The sequence below is a fragment of the Hyla sarda genome, chromosome 6 (genome assembly GCF_029499605.1).
Source record: "Hyla sarda isolate aHylSar1 chromosome 6, aHylSar1.hap1, whole genome shotgun sequence".
NCBI classification, from domain to species: domain Eukaryota; kingdom Metazoa; phylum Chordata; class Amphibia; order Anura; family Hylidae; genus Hyla; species Hyla sarda.
Genome location: NC_079194.1, coordinates 124903437 through 124927699, shown reverse-complemented (window position 1 = coordinate 124927699; position 24263 = coordinate 124903437). Strand labels below are relative to the sequence as shown.

At 44.2% G+C, this 24263-nt stretch overlaps 1 protein-coding gene across 6 annotated transcripts in view; it reads left to right on the top strand.

Moving 5' to 3' along the window:
* GRIP2 (glutamate receptor interacting protein 2) overlaps positions 1-24263 on the top strand; it is a 528084-nt gene that overhangs the window by 321557 nt on the left and 182264 nt on the right. Inside the window, exon 1 of one of the 6 annotated variants that reach the window (XM_056524928.1) lies at positions 19852-19921. The exons of the other annotated variants lie outside the window; for them this stretch is intronic. Coding sequence (XP_056380903.1) covers positions 19867-19921 — 55 coding nt within the window. The 5' untranslated portion in view covers positions 19852-19866. Of the gene's footprint in view, positions 1-19851; positions 19922-24263 lie in introns of those variants that run through there. 6 annotated transcript variants of the gene reach the window in all.

Genomic DNA, 24263 nt, shown 5'->3' with positions numbered 1-24263 from the left:
CAGTAGATGTATGTGTGGCGAAGCCACAGGTTGTGAGGTGAGGTGTATGGGGCAGGTAGTATAGCCCAGGGGCAGGTGTTGTTAACCCCTTTGTGTTTGTGACACCAGGGCGTGGTTTTAACCAAGAACCACCCGGACTGTAGCACCGCTAGTCCTAATTTAGGCAGGGAAAATAATAGTCCAAGGTCAGGTTAGGGTTAACGGTAGCTTTACTGAAGTAGACAGATTGTGCAGTCTTTACAGCTAGGCCAGGATCCCAGAGAGATGACCTTAACACAGGGGACCTTGCAGCTTGCTGGGACTTGCAGTGACTTTGACAGACTTTAGCACAGCCACGCTGACTATAATAGACTTGACTTAACTTAAGATAGGCACAGCAGACATAGATGACTTGTGTCATGTCTGTCTATGTCTGTGTTCACACACAGCCATTTGGATTTGCTTGTGTGTGAACAGTTTTATGTTCCCTGGTCAGGGAATAGTTAATTCCTCCGGCTTTTTCAGCCAACAGCTCCTAGGGTGTGTCTATTTAATATCAGCCCAGTCTAGACTCTGGGCTGGTATTTGACTTCATTTCATCCTGACTTGCTAACATGCTGGACATGCTGCTGGGAGCTCTTGGTGAAACACTCTTTACTTGAGCTTTTAATCTACTATCTCTGTCCTAGCATGCACTTTGTATTTTCTGGTTTTAGCCATGGTTAGGTGGCATGCTTATAGTGGATTTTAATCTGTGTTTGTTTAGTCGGTTTTAGGATTTGTATGTTCTTTTTGCTATGTGTCTACTCACACTGTGTTTTCTCTTGTATCTGTTCATATGAAGTTCTGTGTTTTATATTTCTCTTTTCCTACTGGGTCAGCTTCTGACCACACTGTGGAGTGTGCCGCTGGCCAGTAGTCTATTTGGATTTATTATTAATGGCTACTTTGGTAGTGGAGTGGAGTGCCCAGTCTTGTGTCCAGTGTTAACAGTGTCCTATGTTAGATCCCTTTTACCGCTCCATGGGGACTCCTTGTCTACTGGAGGTGTTCGGAGGGATTGCTATTCCTGTCTTGTGTTCAGTGTGAATAGTGTTCTATAGTTATATCCTGTTGTATCCGTTTTTCTGAGTTTTAACTAGGCATTCCTGTTACCGTTCCATGGGGACTCCTTGTCTACTGTAAGTTTTATGTGGGATTGGGAATATTCCTGTTTAGCGATTGATCCCATTTACCTGCCCTTGGGGACTCAGAGGGTAATGTTATTCTTGTGTCTACCGGAGGTTTTTCTAGGGGATTAAGCTTATCTCTGTTTTGTTCAGGAGTATGTTCAGACTTATCCGTTTTCCTGTCTGGTGTTTTGAACTCTATATGTTTATTAGTTCTTTATTCAGATCTCTGGAGTTCTGTACATGACTACTGATCTATAGTGTCCTCTGTTCATGACCAAGGATCTATAGTGTCCTCTGTTCACGACCACTGAGTCCTCTGTTCATGTCTGCTGATCTATAGTGTCCTCTGTTCATGACCACTGATCCATAGTGTCCCCTGTGCTGCTCACTGATCTGTGTCCTCTGAACTTAATCTGTTATAGAGTTCTATGTTCCTGTTATGTTTCTGGTTTGTGACCGACTATTTGTTAGCATGTGTTCTTATTAGGCCCCTGCACCTTAGTTCAGGAAGGGAAGGGCGCCCAGTTGTCGATTCACTGGTTAGGGTGGATGGGCAAGTAGGCAGGGAGAGTGGTTTTAGGGTCAGTTCAGGGCTCACTCTCCCTGTCCCCTGCTCGGTCCCTGACAACTTGACTTACTGACTTGTGGCTGCAATTTAGGCTTGAGGCCTCCAGATGTGCTTCACACTAGCTCTGAGACATCTGGACTGGACTTGACCTCAGGATCTAAGAACTTGATTGTAGTACCTCCCCCCCTTATAAATGGGGGCTGTGTAAGGAGCCCATAGGCTAGCTGCGGGTCATTTGGTCACCTGGTGCTCTCTGGGTAACAAAATATGGGACTTTAACATGTGACAACCATTATCTTGTGACTAACAACCATGTGACTATATCAAAGGTCCTTTACACCTTATGTATAACCTATACACTTTATGGGGGAACACTGCAGGTGAGCCCTGAGGACGTACAGGGACTCAAGCTGATAGGACTGTGGAATGATATCCTGTACTGTGACATCACATATGTGCTGCTGAGTATGTTCCCAGTTGTCTGTGAGGTTTCAGTGATAATATTCAGGCATTATGATGATCCTTATCTACCTGTGAAACAAAAGAGAAAACGTTCAGACTCCATGTATTTAGAGAACACCCAGTGGGTACATCCATGTATCTTATTACCCATACAAAGGAAATAATCTCCTCTTCTAAATCATACACATCTCATTATATAATGGATTGTGATTACTGCTGCTATTGAACTACAAAGAGAAATTTGGCACGGAGGGTTTGTATGAGGCTGTGGTGCCAGATCATGTGCATGGTGGAAGCAGCGAGAATTCCGGTAGATGACGGATTGCAGGCAGTTACTCTAACCATAACAATAATAAACCCAGACGATTCTTCAGACACAATGTTCCTCGAGGGATGGCACAGTTTTACTGATCCATTTATAGGAGGAAATGCTGGAGAGAATTAACCCTGTTTTTCTGGTTTTGCACTTTCTAATTTTTCCTCCTTACCTTTAACCCCTTAATGACCAGGGGTTTTTCCTTTAAAAAATCATAACTCTTTAAATTTTGCACCTAAAAATCCATATGATGGCTTATTTTTTGCAACACCAATTCTACTTTGTAATGACGTCAGTCATTTTACCCAAAAATCTACGGCAAGACAGAAAACAAAATCATTGTGAGAGAAAATTAAAAAAAAAATGCAATTTTGTAACTTTTGGGGGCTTCTGTTTCTACGCCATACATTTTTCGGTAAAAATGACACATTCTCTTTTTTCTGTAGGTCCATACGATTAAAATGATACCCTACTTATATAAGTTGGATTTTGTCGTGCTTCTGAAAAAAATCATAACTACATGCAGTAAAATGTATACCTTTAAAATTTTAATCTTCTGACCCCTATAACTTTTTTATTTTTACATGTATGGGGCGGTATTAGGGCTCATTTTTTGCGCCGTGATATGAAGTTTTTAGCGGTACCATATTTGTATTGATCAGGCTTTTTAATCGCTTTTTATTCATTTTTTCATGATATAAAAATGACCAAAATATGCTATTTTGGAATTTGGAATTTTTTAACGTGCACGCCATTGACCCTGCGGTTTAATTAATGATCTATTTTTATAATTCGGACATTTCTGCACGCGGTGATACCACATATGTTTATTTTTACATATTTTTTATATGGAATTTGGGAAAAGGGGGTGATTTAAAGGAAGTGGTTAATGAGTGTTTGTTTTGTTTTTTTTTACATTTTATTCAACTTTTTTTTTTTTTTACACTTTTAGTCCTTAGGGGACTTTAAGTAGGATCATACAGGTCAATGTGGTTTCATAGAACCACATTGATCTGTGTGCTCTGCGCTCAATTGATAAAGCTTGGTCCTGCTAGGCTTTATCATTCACAGCGCAGCAGCCGGCATAGGACATGAGGTAAGCTCTCCAGCTACCTCAGCAGTGGATCGCCCCCCCCCCCCCCCCCACAATTGCGCTGGGGGTAGGGGGGGTTTGGGTTGGGGGCGATCCACCCCACTGGACCACCAGGGATGGATTAAATGTCTCTTTAGACGCTGCTGTCAATCTAGAGGGTTAATAGCTGGCGTTGGCGAGACACATTTCGACTATTAACGCTGGCCCCCAGCTACAGAAATCAGCTGGAGGCCGGCCGATATGGCATGGGCTCCTGACTCAAGCCCGCGCCATATCGGCTGGCCCCCAGCTGATTTCTGTAGCTGGGGGCCAGCGTTAATAGCCGACATGCGGCTCGTTCATAGACTGCAACCGGTAAAAATTCTTTATATAAGTACTGTATAAAATTAGGAATGTTTCTCTTACATTGACCTTTAGATCAAGGTTTGGAATGTGGAGGGGCTGGAATGACTTACAGTTGACTTGAAGGTAATTGGAGGTACTAGGTTATGGTTACTTCAGCCTACATGTCATTGCCATGTCTGCTCTACTACTCAGACAGGTTTTCTCTGGTGATACACAACTTCACATTTCTGCTTTATTCTTTTCTCATCTCATTTTATGTTCCCTGGGATCAATGATGGATTTCATCCCTATAGGATATACAACTTGTGCTTATGTATTCCTAACGCTAAAATCAATGCTGTAAAAGAGCAGCTGCCCTAAAAACAGGATGTAAAATCAGTAATCTGTTTTCTGGCCGTTTCAGGGTCTTCTTACTATCACAAGTCATTGGGGAGCTTAAGGGAAGGGGGGCTGATGGATTACTGTTATAGCATCCAGGGTGATAGTTGTTGGGCTTTTATTCATTTCCATTTCTGTAATAACAGCCAACTTGGCACTGCCATTACAGATCCTACAAAATTTGGTTTGGTTCTGTATTGGAGAAGATACAATATGTTAATACCTAAAAATGGACAGTTTTATGATGAGCAGATAAACTGTGTGATCCTTATATCACGATCACGTCAACTATTTAATCATTTCATTTTTACTTAGTTCCATGAAAACAACAAAATCTGTTCTTCGGAAACAATCAGTATGCTGCTGATGTCACGTATATAATGGTGTCCCACTGTGAATGAACCGGATTATATCAATATGGCTTTTATCACACAGAGTGGGATCTAATTCTAAGGGTATGTTTACACTACGTAATTTTGACGGAATCTCCGCTCGCAGAATTCAACGAGCAGAGATTCCATCTGGCGGCCACCGACAAAATATTTCAGCGGTAGGAACGCGTGGCACTGCGCCGTCACCATTGATGGCTATGCAGTGCTCGCGGACTTCCACGCAAAGAATGAACATGTTCTTTCTTTGTGCGGATGAATTTCAGTGGTGGAATTGTCCGCCGCTGAAATTCTGCAGTGTGACCATTCACACTAATGTTAGGAGTTCACACCGTGGAATTCCGACACGCAATTCAGCGTGTGGAATTCCGCACTAATTACCCAGTGTGAACATGCCCTTAGGCTACAGTCACATCTCATTTTTCACTACGGTTACAGTTACCTAAACGGGAAACAAAAATCTGACACAACCGTATGTATTTTAATGCTCAATGCATTTTGCATTGAGTGCAATGTTATAAAAAAAAACCTATAGGGTATTTATTACATCAAGAAAGATCCCCAAACTGGACAGCCCCATTCCCAAAATTGTAGTAGGCCAGAAAAAACGTACAAGAACAAAACTGTATCCCACTCTATACATCTAGTTGTGTACAGTTTTGTATGGGATGTCAATGAATACATTTTTGTATTTGTATTACGGTTGCTTTCGGTTTTCACATTGAAAACCATAAATGTCAACCGCATGTAAAAAACATGATGTGAATTCACCCTTAGTGATGTCTAATTCTAGGGTGATTATCGGCTGAGTAGGCCTCGCATCGCCCTCTATAATAGGGCCAGCGATCAGCCAATGCACAAGAAAATGCTTGTTTGTTGACTGATCTGGTCATATTGACCTATTGAAAAAGCTTCGCTTGTTGGCTGCACAATGAGCCGATGAGTGATGGCACCAATGGACCGCACAGACAATCTAGCAATCATTTGTGTGCCCCTCCCCCCTCCTGCATGATGCTAAAGCCTTGGAATAGGCTCTCTAAATGAGGGTTGATCTGTGAGTTTATAGTGAGCACTGGAGCGTCTAGTAGGGCCCTTAAATAGTGCAAGCCTAAATGGGCAAACTTAAAATTCACCCGGTTTATTACAGTGGTTCAGTCTGGCGATTCAGACTGAACCACTGTGATAAATCTGGTGAATTTTAAGTCTGTCCATTTAAGCTGGCACAATTGATCAGTCTGGTCCATTCTTCCTTCATCTTCCTATTCCTTTAGAATCTACATTCGTGTATGTCACATGTATCATAGAAAGAAGTGTTTTTTAAATATATTAATTTAAAAAAATCAGTAAGGAGAAAAATTATTGCTTTTTGAAGATAAAAAAGAAGACAACATCATTGCCAATAATTGCTGTGGCAGGAAGGGGTTAATAGAATGTAAATGAAAATTTTTAACTTTTTTATCACCTATATAGTGAGTACGATATTTAGTGATGGGAGGACACCTTTTATTAATCTCATTTAGGAAGCCCAGTTGTCCCAGATGATTGCCCAGATCATAAGATCTGTCTGCAACTTGCTGATGGTGTCTACCTACTACAGATTACAAATGGTAATATGCCAATGTCTGTTTAATAGAGGTCTGACTGATGTGCCCCTTCTTTCTACTAGAATTATCAAATTATTTATTTTCAAATCACACAGTTGTAGATGCTTACATACATAGAGGCATTCATCCTGAGCCTCCTGCTTCATGAACCCCTGCCAGAATTTATATTCAAGTCATATCACTGCAGGCTGACTTGCGATCTCCCCATAACTTACTGTATAATGTGATGATCTATTTGCTACAGGGTAGCGGGATATTCTGTGTATGGCAGATACTGATCTTGTTGCTGGAATTTCTGGAAGATTGCATTTGCTTTGTAAGGAGAGTGGGAGGTTTTGTGCAGTTTGTGTGGGAGATTATTCTGAAGCTACCTATTGCTGAGAAGCATACATGAAAGAAAGACAATCATCTGTCAGTGGTTTGACAGCTTAATAATACAGAGGGGGGGATTTTCCTGAGCCCATAGGTATAGGGGGTGGTTACCACAGTTTGTGGCGTTGGTATTTAAGACAAAGAGTGCCATAGGTACCAACCACTCTGAAGATAATTCCAGTCATTGGAAAGTAATTATGTCATTTTTTCTTATTAAGCAAATATTTCAAAGGCCTATATTTTAAAGGTCTAAGTAATGTTGATGGAAGCTATCAAATAAAAGTCATGTTTTATTAACCGTTTATGTTCATCACTTTCTGTTTCTTGAATAAAACGCCAAAATTAGTGCTGTGACCCTGACTGGACAGTAGGGGAGAGGGAAATGGGGTGGGTTGCAGTAATATGTTGTGGCTATGAACGTTGCAAAATAAGCTACTTAGGGTGTGTGAAAAGCTTGGTGACAACCCTTTCTGAGGCTGATCCTCTGACAGTAACCTGATCATCAAGGATCCAGCTGCTGGAATCTATGGAATTTGCTAAACAGCTGGCACTGACATACCATCAATTAAACCAATGGGTTACAGAGTAGCCAATAAGTAAGGCTTCCTGCTATTGCAGGTGCGCTACCCGTCTGAGATCAAAGTCGGACATCGAGATCGCACATCTGTGGATGAAACTGTGATCTCATGATACGTCTCCCTTTGTGTACTTATAATTATATGTAGAATCGCAAATATTGAACTAGCTTTACTTTGTCATTGAATGGTATTGCTATTTCATAGTGTACCATGGTAGATCATGTATGGTTGAGAACTAGCTGCTTGGTTCCCCTTCATACTTGGTTTATTATCCTCCTAGGTACAAATCTGTGAACTTGAATGATATTATACTGTCTCTAATCCAGGTCCAGCCATGTCTTGATATTGTGTTTTGTGGTGCTTGGGATATGTCCATACTCCCCTGATGATGTCATTACACATTGTGGGACTGTCCAACAATAATGAGAACCACTCATTCACTCACTGCTGTACATCCCCACTAGGTTGTGGGCAAACTCTTCAAAGAGACATGGCTAAACTGGAGCCTGTCACGATTCGGCTGGCTGGAGGTGGATCCTCTGTGCCAGAGAGGGATTGGCGTGGACCGTGTTGGTGGACCGGTTCTAAGTTGCTAATGGTATTCACCAGAGCCCGCCGCAAAGCGGGATGGTCTTGCAGCGGCGGTAGCAACCAGGTCGTATCCACCAGCAACGGCTCAACCTCTCTGACTGCTGAAGATAAGCGCGGTACAAGGGAGTAGACAAGAGCAAGGTCGGACGTACCAGAAGGTCAGGGCAGGCAGCAAGGATCGTAGTCAGGGGAAACGGCAGGAGGCCTGGAACACAGGCTAGGAACACACAAGGGGACGCTTTCACTGGCACAATGGCAACAAGATCCGGCGAGGGAGTGCAGGGGAAGTGAGGTATAAGTAGGGAGTGCACAGGTGAACACACTGATTAGGCCTGCTGCGCCAATCAGTGGCGCAGTGGCCCTTTAAATTGCAGAGACCCGGCGTGCGCCCTAAGGAGTGGGGCCGCGCGCGCCGGGACAAGACAGACGGGGAACGGGTCAGGTACGGGAGCCGGGATGCACCTCGCGAGCGGGCGCCTCCTGCGTCGCGAATCGCATCCCGGCTGGGAGTGATATTGCAGCGCACCCGGTCAGCAGGTCTGCAAATGAGAGGATGCTGCGAGCGCTCCGGGGAGGAGCGGGGACCCGGAGCGCTCGGCGTAACAGAGGAGGGCGACCAAATAAAATTAAGAGAATATTTGGACTGCAGCTTATCAAGCTTGGCACTGCAACAACAGGTGGACATTCTCTACGTGTATAGGAACAAAGGTTTCACCATGGTTCGGTCTCATTAAACAAATTTAAAAAAATATAATCTTACAAATTATGGATACAAAATTTTTTGGTTAGAACTTTGATCCAGGGATTTATTCTGATTGCCATATTTGGAATCAGGAAGGAATTTTTCCCCTTGATATGGGCAATTGGCCTCTGCATCATGAGGCTACATTCACAATACAGGATCTCAGCCTGGAAATATTCCTGCTGGTGCCCACTGGATCAGTTGACACTAGGACAATTAAGACATGCACCATCTTCATTGACAGCAATGCAAATTCAAAGAGATTCAGCCGAAAGAATGAACATGAAATTAGAATTTCAGCAGTTGAGAACAATGGGAGGCTTTCTCTGCCTGGAAATTATTCTGTAATGTGAATTTACAGAGCTGTTTGCCTTCCTCTGGATCAACACATTAGAGATATATGTTGAACTTGATGGACTTTTTAAAATCTTTGTGTCATGTAACCAAAGTCACTGTGTAACCCAGATTTTCATATAAGAAACAAGGGAAATAACAAAAAAAAGGGGGGTGGGGGAGGTGCAGCAAACAACATCACAAGAGGTCAGAAGACCATAAACAAGCATCATAACATATAGCCCAACATAAGAAAATCGCTTCCAGCAGGATCAAACCTAATAAAATATGGATTAGTTATAGACGAGCAAGCCACCCCTCAGGGTGGTACGAACTATGGCAATTTAAGCACAGACAAGGACAAACACTACAGCCCGACAGGCCACAGACACCAAGGAAGGGGGAGGGAGGAAGGAAGGAGGTACCACAAAGAAACCAGAAGACCAACACAAAGGACAAGTCACGAGACCCAAGAGGAAGGGACGGGAAGGCAAAAAGAACAGAAAGAAGAAAGGAGATAAGGGGAAGAGGAAAGAAGTTCACGGGGGGGGGGGGGGGGTTGACGATCAGAAAAGCGGTCCCAAGGTTCCCATACAGAGAGAAACAAAGGTGTAGAGTTATTCAATGAAGCCGTGAGAGATTCCAAAGAGCGAATCTCCCATATACGGGACAGCAAGTCTAGTTTAGAGGGAGGAACGGTCCGCTTCCAGCATTTGGCTATGAGGGTCTTAGCAGCTAGCACTATAAGCATGAAAAGCTTGAACGGCTTCTTAGGTAAGGCCCTACAAGACGGGTGTAAAAGAAAGTAAAGTGTCTAGGGGGACCTAAACACCCAAGACATCAGTGAGTAAGCGTTGCACCATACTCCAGTAGTTCACTACAAGGTGGCAAGACCAGAAAATGTGAAAAACCGACCCTAGTGCCACACCACAGCACCAGCACTGGGGGTGGGGTATAGCAAGATTCAGTTTATTCAGTAGCTCAGGGGTGTGATACCACCCAATAAGCATTATATATTGCGTCTCCTTACAGGCCATACAGATAGAGGCCTTAGATGTCCGCTCCCAAAAAAACGTCACTGCTCGATAGAGATGGTCATAGTCAAAACCTCTTCCCACCGACTCATATAACGATGTGAAGGAGGGTCACTATCTGAGGGATGAAGAAGGAGAGAGTAAATATTGGAGAGAAGTCCCCGTGCCTGAGGTCCATTACGGCATAAACGGTAAAAGATGGTGGGCTGGGAGACAACCACAGAATTCAGCGAAGAAGTCATATAGTGCCTAAGTGGCAAATAATGGAACCGCTCAGAAAGAGGGAGCTCACTGCGAGAGACCAATAACTCAAAAGACAGGAGAGAATGGGAAAGAGGATCCACCACATCAGCCCAACAAAAAAGACCACGAGAGCCCCATTCCCTTACCATACCCGAAGACAAGCCAGAGGGTAAACCAGGGTGGTACAGGAAAGATCGCATAGGTGAGAAAGGAGAGACCAGTTTAAATTTCCTGCACCAATAACCCCAAACATACTTAGAGAAGGACATGGGAGTATACAAAGAAGGTGAGGGCAGCTCAGGAGGAGGGACACATCACAGAAGAGTATTCAGATGAATGGGGGCCAACCACAATTTCTCCAGTTCCATCCAGCGACTATATGCATGGCAGGTGGACCACGCCACCAAGTGATGTAGGTGTGCAGCCCAATAATATTTAGTCATGTCAGGTACCGCCAGACCACCCATCGACCAACTGGCCATCATAAATGACATTGGGAGGCGATGCCGTTTCCCATCCTATTTGAAACTAAAAATAGCCGATTGAAAGGAGCAGAAGGCAGAAAGCAGGACAGGTACCGGCAGCATTTGAAAGTAGTAAAGCAATTTAGGGAGGTTTGTCATTTTAACCACCGCTATACGACCAAAAAAGAAATGTATTGCGACTGCCATTTCTCCATGAGGGCTCTGAGCTCACAAATTAAGGAGAGGAAGTTAGTAGAATAAAGAGAGGAATAAGGAGTGAGATAAACACCCAAGTATTTAACAGCAGTAGGAGACCATTTAAAAGAATAATCAGTGCATAGCAGAGTAGAGAGTGACAAGGGAAAGATGAGAGGGAGCGCTTCAGTTTTAGGCCACTTTCACACTATAAAATTACTCCGTTTTAAAGATCCGTACGAAGTTCTGTCTGAAAATCAACTGTAAAATTACACCCCTATACTGGGTCCATCATGACTATGGTGTTATCTCTGGCTATAAGGTCAACTTGTCTAAGGCTTCTTTCACACTACAAAATTATTCAGTTTTAAAGAACCGTACGAAGTTCCGTCTGAAAATCAGCTGAAAACGGCAGTTACAAAATTCTATACGGCCGTTATAAAATCCCATTATAGTCTATGGGAATTTTCTAATAGCCGTTTTAACCTGTTATTAACGGCCGTTATTTTGTGACGGAAGATTGTAACGAAAGAAATAGTGCATGCACTATTTCTACCATTACTATCTTCTGTCACAAAATAACTACTGTTATTAATAACTGGCTATAATGGGTTAAAACGGCTATTAGAAAAATCCCAAAGACTATAATGGGATTTTCTAATGGCCATATAGGATTTTGTAACTGCCGTTTTCAGCTGATTTTCAGACGGAACTTCGTACGATTCTTTAAAACTGAATAATTTTGTAGTGTGAAAGAAGCCTTAGACAAGTTGACCTTATAGCCAGAGATAACACCATAGTCATGATGGACCCAGTATAGGTTAGGAAGCGACAGTAAAGGACGAGAAAGGGTCAGCAAGACATCATCTGCAAACAAGCAGATCTTAAATTCCCTATCATGAAGGGCGATGCCAGTGATGTCCGGGTCCCCCCGAATCATAGCAGCAAGGGGTTCAATACATAACGCAAAAATCAGTGGGGACAGCAGACATCCCTGGCGAGTACTATTAAATAAAAGGGAAAGTCAGAGAAGGAGTATGAGGGAGTTTAAGAGAGGCAGTAAGTGAAGAGTAAAAACCCTGCAGAGCAAGTGATACCAAACTTTTGTAAAGTAGCAAAAAGGAACAGCCACCCCAGCCTATCAAAGGCCTTTTCTGCATCTACACTAAGAATCAAGGCCTGTTCAGATCTCCAATTGATCAAGTCAACAAGATCCACCACCCTTCTGGTATTGTCACCCCCCTGACGGCATGGTATAAAGCAATGGAAAAGAGCAATGGCGTACAGCTAGCACCTTAAAAAATAACTTTAGATCAGAATTAAGAAGGGCAATAAGTCTGTAACTGGAGCAATTATGGGGGTCTTTACCAGTTTTAGGCATCAAGGGGATCAGGGAATGCAAGAAGGACTGTGAGATCTCCTCTCCCTCCATAAAATAATTAAAGAGAGGAACAAGTTTAGGTAAGAGGACTAAAGAGTAAATTTTATAGTACAGTTAAGTAAAACTGGGCCAGGGGAGCGACCCGCAGGAAGAGGCTTGAGAATCTCCTGAAGCTCGTCAGAGGGGATGGGAGGATTCAAGACAGCACAATCAGCCTCCAACAAAGTCAGCAAGCCACATAGAGAGAGAGATAGGAGTCAAGTGCTGTAGCACACTCCCCCGGGTCAGACGGAAGGTCAGAGGGGAGGGAGTAAAGGTCAGAGTAGTAACGAACAAAGAAACGGGAAATATCAACAGGATGACAGTGGAGAACACTTTAAGGCCGAGAGGGATTGAGCGGCTGCACTGTCCCTTAGCCGCCTGGCTAACATAGTATGGGCCTTGTTGCCCTTCTCGTAAAATTGCTTCTTAGCATATAACAACTGTCGCTCAACTTTGTGAAGAGCAAGCTCACCCAATTAAGCCCGAGCAGCCACCAATCGCCGCGGGATCGAAAGAGAGGAAGAGGACAGTAAGAGAGCCTCCAAGTAAGCAATGCGTGCTCGAAGCTCCCAAGAGCAAGCCAGGGCATTCCTTTTCATACGAGAACTAAGAGCAATACAGTGTCCACGGAAAACCAATTTGTGGGCTTCCCAAAGGACCGCCTGAGAGGAAACCGAACCCTCATTATTTGTAAAATATTCAGTCAGGCAAGCCTGTATCGACTCTCGGGAGGGTAGAGACTTAAGTAAGGAATCATTAAGACGCCAGTGACAGCACCAAAGAAAAGAGGTTTAAGGAGAAAAGGAAAGAAGAAAAGAGCAGTGGTCAGACCAAGAGATGGGTTCTATAGAGGCAGTCGAGAGCATACGGACCATTGGGAGATTGCCCAAAAAAATAGTCTATATGCGTGTGCAACCTACGGGGATGGGATTAAAAACTAAAAGAACGATCCGTCGGGTGATTGATCCGCCAAAGGTCATACAGCGTCGAAGTTCGGGTGAGATGTCGAAAATTCTAGGCCAAGCGCAAATGTGTAGGAGGGGGAGGAGCAGCAGTGAGGGAATGACGGCCCACAGAAGGTGAAAAAACGAGGTTAAAATCCCCCCCCCCCCCCAACAAGCCATGCCAAGTCTATGAAGTCTAGCCAGGACTTTGCGCAAGAACGGAATCTGGTGTAACCTAGATTTTATGGGTTAGGCAGATCTTGTATACAAACCTACAACGCCCACCAGTGAGAATCAGACTGTAGCCCCTGCATTTACCACATATTTGAGTTTATATACATTTAAACTGAAGCAGCATAGAGTATTCACTACTGTAATAGCAAAGCAAAGTATTAATTGCTGGATTTACAACACTGCCCCGCAAAAGATAAATATGTATGCAAAAGCCAGTGTGCAAATCCTCTTAATTTACAGCGGGTATTAGGATCTGTATCCTGTAAAAGCAATGTAATGTGCTGTGTGTTTTTGCTAAGAAGCGCAGAGATAATTGAGGTGCCAAGAAATTTATGGCCTATTTGGGGCTGAATTCAAAAGGGGAATGTTGTCAGCTTTTAAAGGGCTTTAAATTGTATTAAATATTGCTGAGGTGTGTATCCTGCTGTGGAAAAAGGTTTGTGGGAGACTTCAAACTGAATAGTTTTGTCACGTACACATATATAGATAGATTTTGCAATAATAATAGTTAAGTTAAGGATATCTCCATCTGTGAAATCCATTTTACGGTTTATATAATGTACAGGATTCATCTACATAAAAAGATGAATTAGTTTGTTAATACATTACGTATCCTTTACTGGTCCTGAGTTGCATCCTGTATTATACTTCATAGCTGCACTCACTATTCTGCCGATAAAGTCACTTGTGCTTGCATTACAATACTTAACCCTGTACTGATCCTGTATCACCATCTGTATATTTAAAAGCTGCATTCACTATTTTGCTGGTTGCTATTGGAAATTGTCAGCAAACTTGTGTCAGACACTCCCCTAACATCTGAGCAGATCACCTATAATGCAAGGATTGTTAGTTGGGGCATGAGAAGACTTTTACAATCCCATTTATAAAGATGACACTTCCCAACATAGAAATTACCAGAAAAAGCTCTGTGTAGACACTGAAGTAGCAGAGAATTCTGGGGGATCCTAAGTTACAAGCTATAACTTAGGATCAGAAAATTAACTGTAATTTTATGCTAGGACTGCTTAGAAATGTGCCATCTCTATAGACAGCAACGCATTTTCAAGCACATTCCACCAAAAGATTGAACATGTTAATTCTTTCAGCTGTGTCTGGGCTCCGGAATTTCCACAGCAGAACGTCCGCCACAGCAATTTCGTAGTGTGAATTTTGGAGTTCGGCTCAGAAAATATGTATTGGGAATGGACCGTTAGGTTGCTCCCTCAATTTTTCCATTTGGATGACTTTTTGTTACTGCCCAGTAACTGCCAATAAGGAGGGGCATTGTGGTCTATGCCAGGGGTGAGTATTTTTGCCGGTGTGAGGTGGTTTTTTGTGCCCCCGCAGATCCATGCGTCCGCTCCTCCCCCAGCTCTCCGAACATTTCCGAAGCTAGAACTGGGGGAGGGCAGAGCAAGGGGAGGGAGGAGGTTCACGCCCCCTCCCTCATCTCAGCTGGACGCAGATCTCTACGGCACGCCCCCTCCCTGTGGACATAGATCTCCACGGCAGGTCCCCTCCCTCATCTCCCCGAGCTGAGGATGTAAATCTCCACGGCAGGTCCCCTCCCTCATCTCCCCGAGGAGCTGAGGACGTAGAGCAGTGCTCCCAATGAACTCTATGTGTAAAGGGGGATATTTAGCCTGAACAGTATGTCCCCCTTTAACCCGTGCAGTATGTCCCCCTTTAGCCCGTACAGTATGTCCCCCTTTAGCCTGTACAGTATGTCCCCCTTTACACATAGAGCTCATTGGGAGCACTGCTCTACGTCCTCAGCTCGGGGAGATGAGGGAGGGGACCTGCCGTGGAGATCTGCTGGGGGAGATGAGGGAGGGAACCTGCCGTGGAGATTTACGTCCTCAGGGAGGGGAGATGAGGGAGGGGACCTGCTGTGGAGATTTACGTCCTCAGGGAGGGGAGATGAGGGAGGGGACCTGCTGTCGAGATTTATGTCCTCAGGGAAGGGGCGTGCCGTAGAGATCTGCGTCCAGCCGAGCTCAGGGAGGGGAGATGAGGAAGGGGGCGTGAACCTCCTCTCTCCCCTTCCTCTGCCCTCCCCCAGTTCTAGCTTCGGAAATGTTCGGAGAGCTGGGGGAGGAGCGGACGCATGGATCTATGGGGGCGCAAAAAAACACCTCACATCGGTCATATGAGAGCAATATGGCAGAAACTGGTAGATACTAGGAGGAAATTCAATCTGCCATTATGGGGCAAGGTGATGGACAATGTGGTGGTATTTTGGCTGTCGATATGAAGGCATTGTTGCTGGCAGTGGGTGCATATTGTGTTTAGAAATAATGGAAGAAAAGAATTGACAATGGAGGATATGTAGTTGACTTTAGAGGGTTATTGTGGCTGATACTTGGGGTTATTGTCACTGGTTGGGAGGTCATTAGAGCTGAAATTATAAGGTCCATTTGGAGGTTTGGCTGTTAAATGCGAAAGGCAAAGGAGCTGGTGCTGAACGCTATTTTGCTGCCCACGTCTCAGTTGTGGGACACTGCCCCCCAGCTCTGAAGAAGTCAGCAGAATACGGTTGATTTCAGGGCACATTGGGTAAGACTAGTGCACAGGGAGACCAGGGTTTTAATTATAAGTCCGGCAAAAAGTAGGAGAGGTATTCAAAAATGGAGATAAGAATGGCATGGCCGGAATCCTGATGACTAGCCATATCTAGCAATTTTCTTTTACATAAATATATATATATATATATTAGGGATGTCCCGATACCATTTTTTTAAGACCGAGTTCGAGTACCGATAATTTAATTCTAGTACTCTCCGATACCAAGTACGAGTACTTTTATTTTAAAGGGAATCTGACACCAGGGTGACCCGGTTTCTGGCACTGCTTACTGTATGACATGTGGGTTCCTTGTTGTGTACAATGGAGGTGGCTGCTGTAGTATAAGCCAAGATTTCTCTCTTCTCCATTGGACAGAACAGGGAATTTGCATTGGCAGTGAGACCGATGACCACGTGGTGAGCAGCGGAAGAAACAGGGTCACCTGCACTATCTACCTATAAATTCAAGTTAGGTGACTCTGCTGTAAGATTGCCTTTAATAGTAGGTAGTATCCCCTTGCAGACATTAGCAGCAGCCCCCCTGCAGTCATTAGTAGCAGCCCCCTTGTAGACAGCAGCCCCCCTGTAGACTGCAGCCCCCCCTTGTAGACATTAGTAGCAGCCCCCCTGTAGACAGTGGGCCCCCATTTAAACAGCAGCAGGCCCCCCCCCTTTAGACAGCAGCGGCAGCAGGGCCCCCCTTTAGACAGCAGCAGCAGGACCCCCTTTAGACAGCAGCTGCAGGGCCCCCCTTTAGACAGCAGCAGCAGGGCCCCCCGTTTAGACAGCAGCAGCAGGGCCCCCGCTTAGACAGCAGCAGCAGGGTCTCCTGTTTAGACAGCAGCCCCCCCTCCCTCCACCCACTGTAGACAGCAGGGCCCCCCTTTAGACAGCAGCAGCAGGGCCCCCCATTTAGACAGCAGCAACAGGGCCCCCGTTTAGACAGCAGCAGGGCCTCCCATTTGGACAGCAGCAGCAGGGGCCCCCGTTTAGACAGCAGCCCCCTCTCCTGTAGACAGCAGGGCCCTCTTTAGACAGCAGCGGCAGGGACCCCCGTTTAGACAGCATTCCCCCCTTCTGCCCCCCCTGTAGACAGCAGCCCCCCTCCCTCACCCTGTAGACAGCAGGGCCCCCGTTTACACAGCAGCCCCCCCTCCCTCCCCCTGTAGACAGCAGGGCTCCCCTTTAGACAGCAACAGCAGGCCCCCCTGTAGACATTAGTAGTAGCCCCCTCCTTGCAGACAGCTCACCTGTGGCTGTCCTCTGCTGGGTGCTGCCGCTCCACTGTCCCGTCCTCCTGATGGCGTTCTATGTCACTGTTCTCTCGTCCTCCCGATGGGGTCCTAAGTCACTGTTCTGCCGTCCTCCCGATGGCAACCTATGTCACTGTTCTCTCGTCCTCCCGATGGTGTCCTATGTCACTGTTCTCCCATCCTCCCAATGGCGTCCTATGTCACTGTTCTCCCGTCCTCCCGATGGCGTCCTATGGAGGAGCATGTGACATCTAAATCACTCTGCTTCCTCCGTAGCGTTACACTGGGCACAGGGGAGGAAGTGGAGTGACGTGTGGAGTGGAGTGACATGGAACACTATGATGCGGATGGGAGAACAGGGCAGCGGAGCGGCACCAGGTATCGGACATGGTATCGGGGACATTCCTAATATATACTGTATATTAGGGATCGACCCATTATCGGTTTGGCCGGCGGCGGGGGGTAATAAATAGCCGATAACTTATACGGAATATCTGTATAAGTTATCGGCTATCGGCCCTAACCTCCACAGGGTATCGGTATCGGCCCTGAAAAAATCGATATCAGTCAATCCCTACTGTGTATATATATATATATATATATATATATATATATTCCTTTTTTCCCCTGTTGACAGGAAACTTTGACCTTACTTCAGACCTGGAAGCTGAAATTGTAAAACTTTTCACATAGCAGAACTGTCACTTAGGTTGAGTAGGAATAAAATTTAGCACACCGATTTTGTATACGATGCCTTACCCCTTCCATTAACTCTGTACCAGATGACTTAACATGATGTCCAAATAGAAAGTCTGACATCATCTAATGGAGTAAAGCTTCACATCTTTATTAGCATCTCACTTCAGAGCATATGCAACATGCCAACCACAGTGGGGCTTTTTCAAGCATACTTATCATTTATGTGGCTGGGGTGTATGTTGACTATACAAATGGCGAATGATGAATGTAAACTACATGTCTGAACACAGCTTCAAATCTGCAGCCATAAATCCTGCGCATCAAATATGTGCACCATACTGTACGTATGAATAGATCCTAAATGAATATATTATCTGGAAAGTAAATGCATGTGGCTATACTATAAGCTTTCCTCTGTGTTTGCTTTACAGCACTTCCATGTTTAGAAGGTAATGGAAGGGTTAATGACCCTTTTCTGTTATTAGGAAGAATTGCAATAGGGAGGCAAGGAGCAAATAAACATCTTATTAATATTAATGGCAATTTTATCATCTGTCGGACAGTGAAGCAAGGCAGATGCTGAGAGGCAAGGATTTCTTCACTGTGCTTTCTCCCTCCACATCCCTGTCCCCTGTGTGCTTTGCCTTGTTCTGTTTCCTCTTTTCCTTGCTTTCTCTTGTACCCTAGTACTCTCTGTTCTCTTTGAGGGTTTCTTCTTTCCTATCACCCTCTATTTTCTGTCTCTTTCTGTTCTTTTTTCTGTCGAACCCATCTCCTCACCTCTCTGCTCACTCCCCACCCTTTTGTTACCCCATTATAACACTTTTGCCCCTTTTCCCTTCCATGTCTTTTTCCTCTTGTCTTTCCTTCATTCTCATTTCCTCTCTTTTGCCTGTTTTTATCCTCACCTTCTTACTCTTGCCCTTAACATCCTCCCACTCTCTTAACTGGGTTTTACTTCCTTCCCCTTTTCCTCATCTTCCTTTCTTTTCTACCTCATCTTCCTTACTTTTTACCCCTCTCTATCTCTTCCTTTCTCTCTTTCTTTCTTCCCCCGTCTTCCCCTATCTTTCTTTTCTCTTCTTCCTATTTTTATCTCACCCTCTCTCTTCCTTTTTCCTTCTCCTTGGTCTCTTCCTTTTTCTTTTCCTCTCTCTCTTCCTTTCTCTTCTCCCTCTCTCTGTCTTTATATTCCTTTCTCTTCTCCCTCTCTCTGTCTTTATATTCCTTTCTCTTCTCCCTCTCTTACTCACTTCCTTTCTCTTTTTCTCTCTCTTCCTTTCTCTTCTCCCTTCTCTCTTTATCTTCCTTTCTCGTCACCCTCCTCTCTTTATATTCCATTCTCTCCTCCCTCTCTATCTTCCTTTCTCTTCTCCCTCTCTATCTTCCTTTCTCTTCTCCATCTCTCTCTTCCTTTCTCTTCTCCATCTCTCTCTTCCTTTCTCCTCTCCCTCCTCTCTTACTCTCTTCCTTTCTCTTCTCCATCTCTCTCTTCCTTTCTCCTCTCCCTCCTCTCTTACTCTCTTCCTTTCTCTTCTCCCTCCTCTCTTCTCTTCTCCCTCACCCTCTTTTCCCTCACCTTTTATCTTACTTCATCCTCTCTTCCATCTCCATCTCTTTCCTTGCTGACATATTCTTCCTTTACCCCATCGTTGAGGATATCATTTTTTTTCTGACTACAATTTGATCCTTAAGAACTCTTCTGCATTTCCTGCACTGTCCGCTGCTTCCTAGGCTCTTTCTTCCTTTTTCTCACCGTCTCTCAGTACCACACTCCTCCCTGTCTTTCTTAGTATGAGCCTTGAGTGACTGCTCTGAGTGACGTGACTGACTTGCCCAGGCAGAACACACCTGGACAGTGCGAGAGAGCCAGCAGCACTGGGCACCTATGTTCTCCTTATCACTAAAGTGCCGACTGGGGATTATAAAGCGACGAGTAAAAGGTATGAAAACTAACGACTAGACCTGCAGCAGAAGCTGCCAAACAGAAGACATTGACGTATTAACTGTTCGATTACTAGACAGACTTGCCTTTAAAAGGAACATTAAACCTATATTGCAGTCAGTTGCTTCCTGTTATCAGCCATTTCAGGCTGGGAAGTGGCTAACTGTAGTGTCTATCAACATAATGACTGTATTAATCATGTGGCAGGAGTTTTCTGTACTATGTCTATGCTGAGCTGCTCTTCTAATAACACTGCTGCACTATTATAGGCTGCAGGCTATGGATCAGTTTTCTGTACTATGTCTATGCTGAGCTGCTCTTCTCATAACACTGCTGCACTATTATAGGCTGCAGGCTATGGATCAGTTTTCTGTACTATGTCTATGCTGAGCTGCTCTTCTAATAACACTGCTGCACTATTATAGGCTGCAGGCTAAGGATCAGTGTCCCAGATGTTAGCTGGGAGTCATATAGGGCAATATGAAACGCTATACCCCCATTACATTTTTTCACCCTTTATTGAGTGTTTATAGGCTCTGTGGCAGTTTTTGAAAATCGCAGCATGTTCTGGGTATGGTATTTTTTCCCTCACATAGACTTCTATAAGTGGAAAAAAGTGTCAGAGAAAACCCCATATGTGCATGTATGTTGGCTTTTTTTCTGCCAATTCTTCAATATAAATCCTTGAGTCACATGATAAAAAAAATCACATGAATAATAATGAAAACAATGCTGGGAAAAAAATCTGATAAATAATGTATATACCAATGCATACTATTTTTTTTAAAAACTCCACAAAAACTGCACCATGAAGGAGAAATATGAGGGGCAGTTTTTTTGTGCCTTTTTTGTAGGCAAAAAAAAAAAAACGGCAAACAAAAGTTGTGTCTGTTTGTAACTTTATGCACTAGAGTAACACTTGGATCATGTCTTGCAGATGTCAAGTTTTTTTCAACAGAACAAGATAATGACTAAAAGTCGACACTCCATGAAGAAACGGGCTAGGCGCTCTTTAATCCCTTAAGGACTCAGCGTTTTTCCGTTTTTGCATTTTCATTTTTTCCTCATCACCTTCTAAATATCGTAACGTTTCCAATTTTGCACATAAAATTCCATATGATGGCTTATTTTTTGTGCCACCAATTCTACTTTGCAGGGACATTGGTCATTTTACAAAAAAATCCACGGCAAAACGTAAAATAATTCATTGTGCGACAAAATTGAAGAAAAAATTTCATTTTGTAACTTTTGGGGGCTTCCGTTTCTTAGCAGTGCATTTTTCGGGAAAAAATGAGACCTTATCTTTATTCTGTAGGTCCATACGGTTAAAATGATACCCTACTTATATAGGTTTGATTTTGTCGTACTTCTGAAAAAAATCATAACTACATGCAGGAAAATGTATACATTAAAAATTCTCATCTTCTAACCCCTATAACTTTTTTATTTTTCCATGTACAGGCTGGTATGAGGGCACATTTTTGTGCGCCGTGTTCTTAAGATTTTATCGGTACCGTTTTTGTATTGATTGGACTTTTTGATCGCTTTTTATTCACTTTTTCATGATATAAAAAGTGACCAAAAATACGCTATTTTGGACTTTTGAATTTTTTTTGGCACGTACGCCATTGACCGTGCAGTTTGATTAACGATATATTTTTGTAGTTCGGACGTTTCAGTACGCGGCGATCCCACATGGTGTGTTTATTTTTATTTTTATTTACACTGTTTTTTTTTAATGGGAAAAGGGGGGGGGTGATTCAAACTTTCATTAGGGAAGGGGTTAAATGACCTTTATTAACTTTTTTTTTTCACTTTTTTTTTGCAATGTTATAGCTCCCATAGGGGGTTATAACACTGCACACACTGATCTTTTACACTGATCCCTGCAAAGCCATAGCTTTGCATGGATCAGCGTTATAGTGGGTTGATTGCTCAAGCCTGTAGCTCAGGCTTGGAGCAATCAAACGCCGATCGGACGCGACGGAGCAAGGTAAGGGAACCTCCGCTCGTGTCCTAGCTGATCGAGACATCACGATTTTATCGCAATAGTCCCGATCAGCCCGACTGAGCTACCGAGAAGCTTTTTGCACGTCTAAAGGGTTAATAGCTCGCGGCACAACGATCGGTGCCGCGCGATATTAGCCCAAGGTCCCGGGTATCATAAGCCGTCGGGACCGACCCGGTATGATGCGGGGTCACAGCGTGACCCTGTTTTAAATACCGGGACTGGGCGCAGGGCATACAGGTATGCCCTGCGTCCTTAAGAGGTTAAAAGGGAAAAAATGGTTTTCAAATCAACTGGTGCCAGAAAATGAAATATATTTGTAAATGACTTATATTTAAAATTCTTAACCCTTCCATTACTTAAGAGCTGCTGTATGCTCCAGATATACTACAGAGAAATGTGTGAAGTTCTTTTCAGTCTGACCACAGTGCTCTCTTACTCTGTCCATGTCAGGAACTGTCCAGAGCAGGAGAGGTTTTCTATGGAGATATGCATCTAATCTGGACAGTTCCATACATGGACAGAGGTGTCAGCAGAGAGCACTGTTGTCAGACTGGAAATAACCACAATTGTCTTTGTAGAATACATCAGTTGATAAGTACTGGAAGGCTTCAAATTTTGAAACAGAAGTAATTTACAAATCTGTTTAACTTTCTGGCACCAGTTGATCTGAAAACAACTTGTTTCCAACTGAGTTCCCCTTTAATGCTGAAATATAACAACATACCTGGAATAATTTATTACGAAGGCGACTCTGCAATGCACCACATGGATTCTGGAACACAAAAAATTTTCTAATACTGGATGCATTTAGTAAAAGCTTATGATGCAAGGGAAGTGATGTAGACCAGGTGGTTGTTGCACCACTTTGTTGTTGTGGAATAATGATGTGTAGTCTTTTCTGTTCTGTTGCACTTTATAGTGTAGACTGTATATGTTACATTACAACAATCACCTCTAAATCCAGCAGTCTTGCTTATTATGTAACCAATTCAGTTTGGGGCTATATTATGTACTAATCTTCAGTTACAACATATGCTCCAGTCACATCCAAAGCTTTATTCAAAATTGCACTTGTCTGTTTTAAAGGAGTAGTCCAGTGGTGATTCAGTGGTGAGCAATTTATCCCCTATCCTAAGGATAGGGGATAAGTTGCAGATCGCGGGGGGTCCGACCGTTGGGGCCCCCCGAGATCTCCTGTATGGAGCCCCGACAGCCAGCGGGAAGGGGGCGTGTCGACCTCCGCACGAGGCGGCGGCCGACACGCCCCCTCAATACAACTCTATGGCAGAGCCGAAGCGCTGCCTTCGGCAATCTCCGGCTCTGCCATAGAGATGTATTGAGGGGGCGTGTCGGCCGCCGCTTCGTGCGGGGGTCGACACCCGCTATCTCGGCGGAGAGCCGGGGCCCCGTACAGAGAGATCGCAGGGGGCCCCAGCGGTCGGACCCCCCGCGATCTCAAACTTATCCCCTATCCTTAGGATAGGGGATAAGTTTTTCACCACTGGACTACCCCTTTAAAGGGGTTATCCATGATTAGGAAAACTATAGGTGCTTACTTCTAAAAACATTGCCGCACCTGTCATTAGGCTGTGTGTTGTATTGCAGTTCAGTTCCATTGACCAGCCTGAGGACAGTTGTAGCCCTTTAAATGGGGCTTCTACTACTACTACCTATGGGGCTGCTACTACTACTACCTAAAGGGGGCTTCTGTACCGAATACCTAAGTGCAACTATATATTGAGGAAAACTATCTACAAACGGACCTACCTACAGGGAATAACCCCTACTTAAAGGGGACTGCTACTGCCTACAGTAAGTAACTACCTACATGGAGCAGCTATCTACAGGGGAACCGACCTATACAACACACCTGTGTAATAGAGGAAAATACCTACTGGAGCAACCTAACTACCTAATGGGGGCCATCCTACTCTTCCCCGACCCACTTATTTATCCTCTCTGTTATTCCTTTTAGGGGTGCTGGAAAAGTGCAGAGCCTAAAATGTTTGTCTGGCAGTACGCAAATTGCGTACGTTATATATGTACAGTCTCCTACTCCTGTATGTACATTACGCAAATAGCGTACATAATGTATGTACAGTCTCCTACTCCTGTATGTACATTACGCAAATAGCGTACATAATGTATATACAGTCTCATGCTCCTTCTCTTACAGTATGCAAATAACATAAGTGTCACAAGTAGCGCTGCAGCCAGATATGCTGGCTGCAAGCGCGCTCCGACCCCGACCTCCCGTGCTGTTTCTGCTGCCGTTCGCATTGCGTGATGCGCCTGCATGCGAATGCCGGGCTTTCACTCTCCTCTCCAC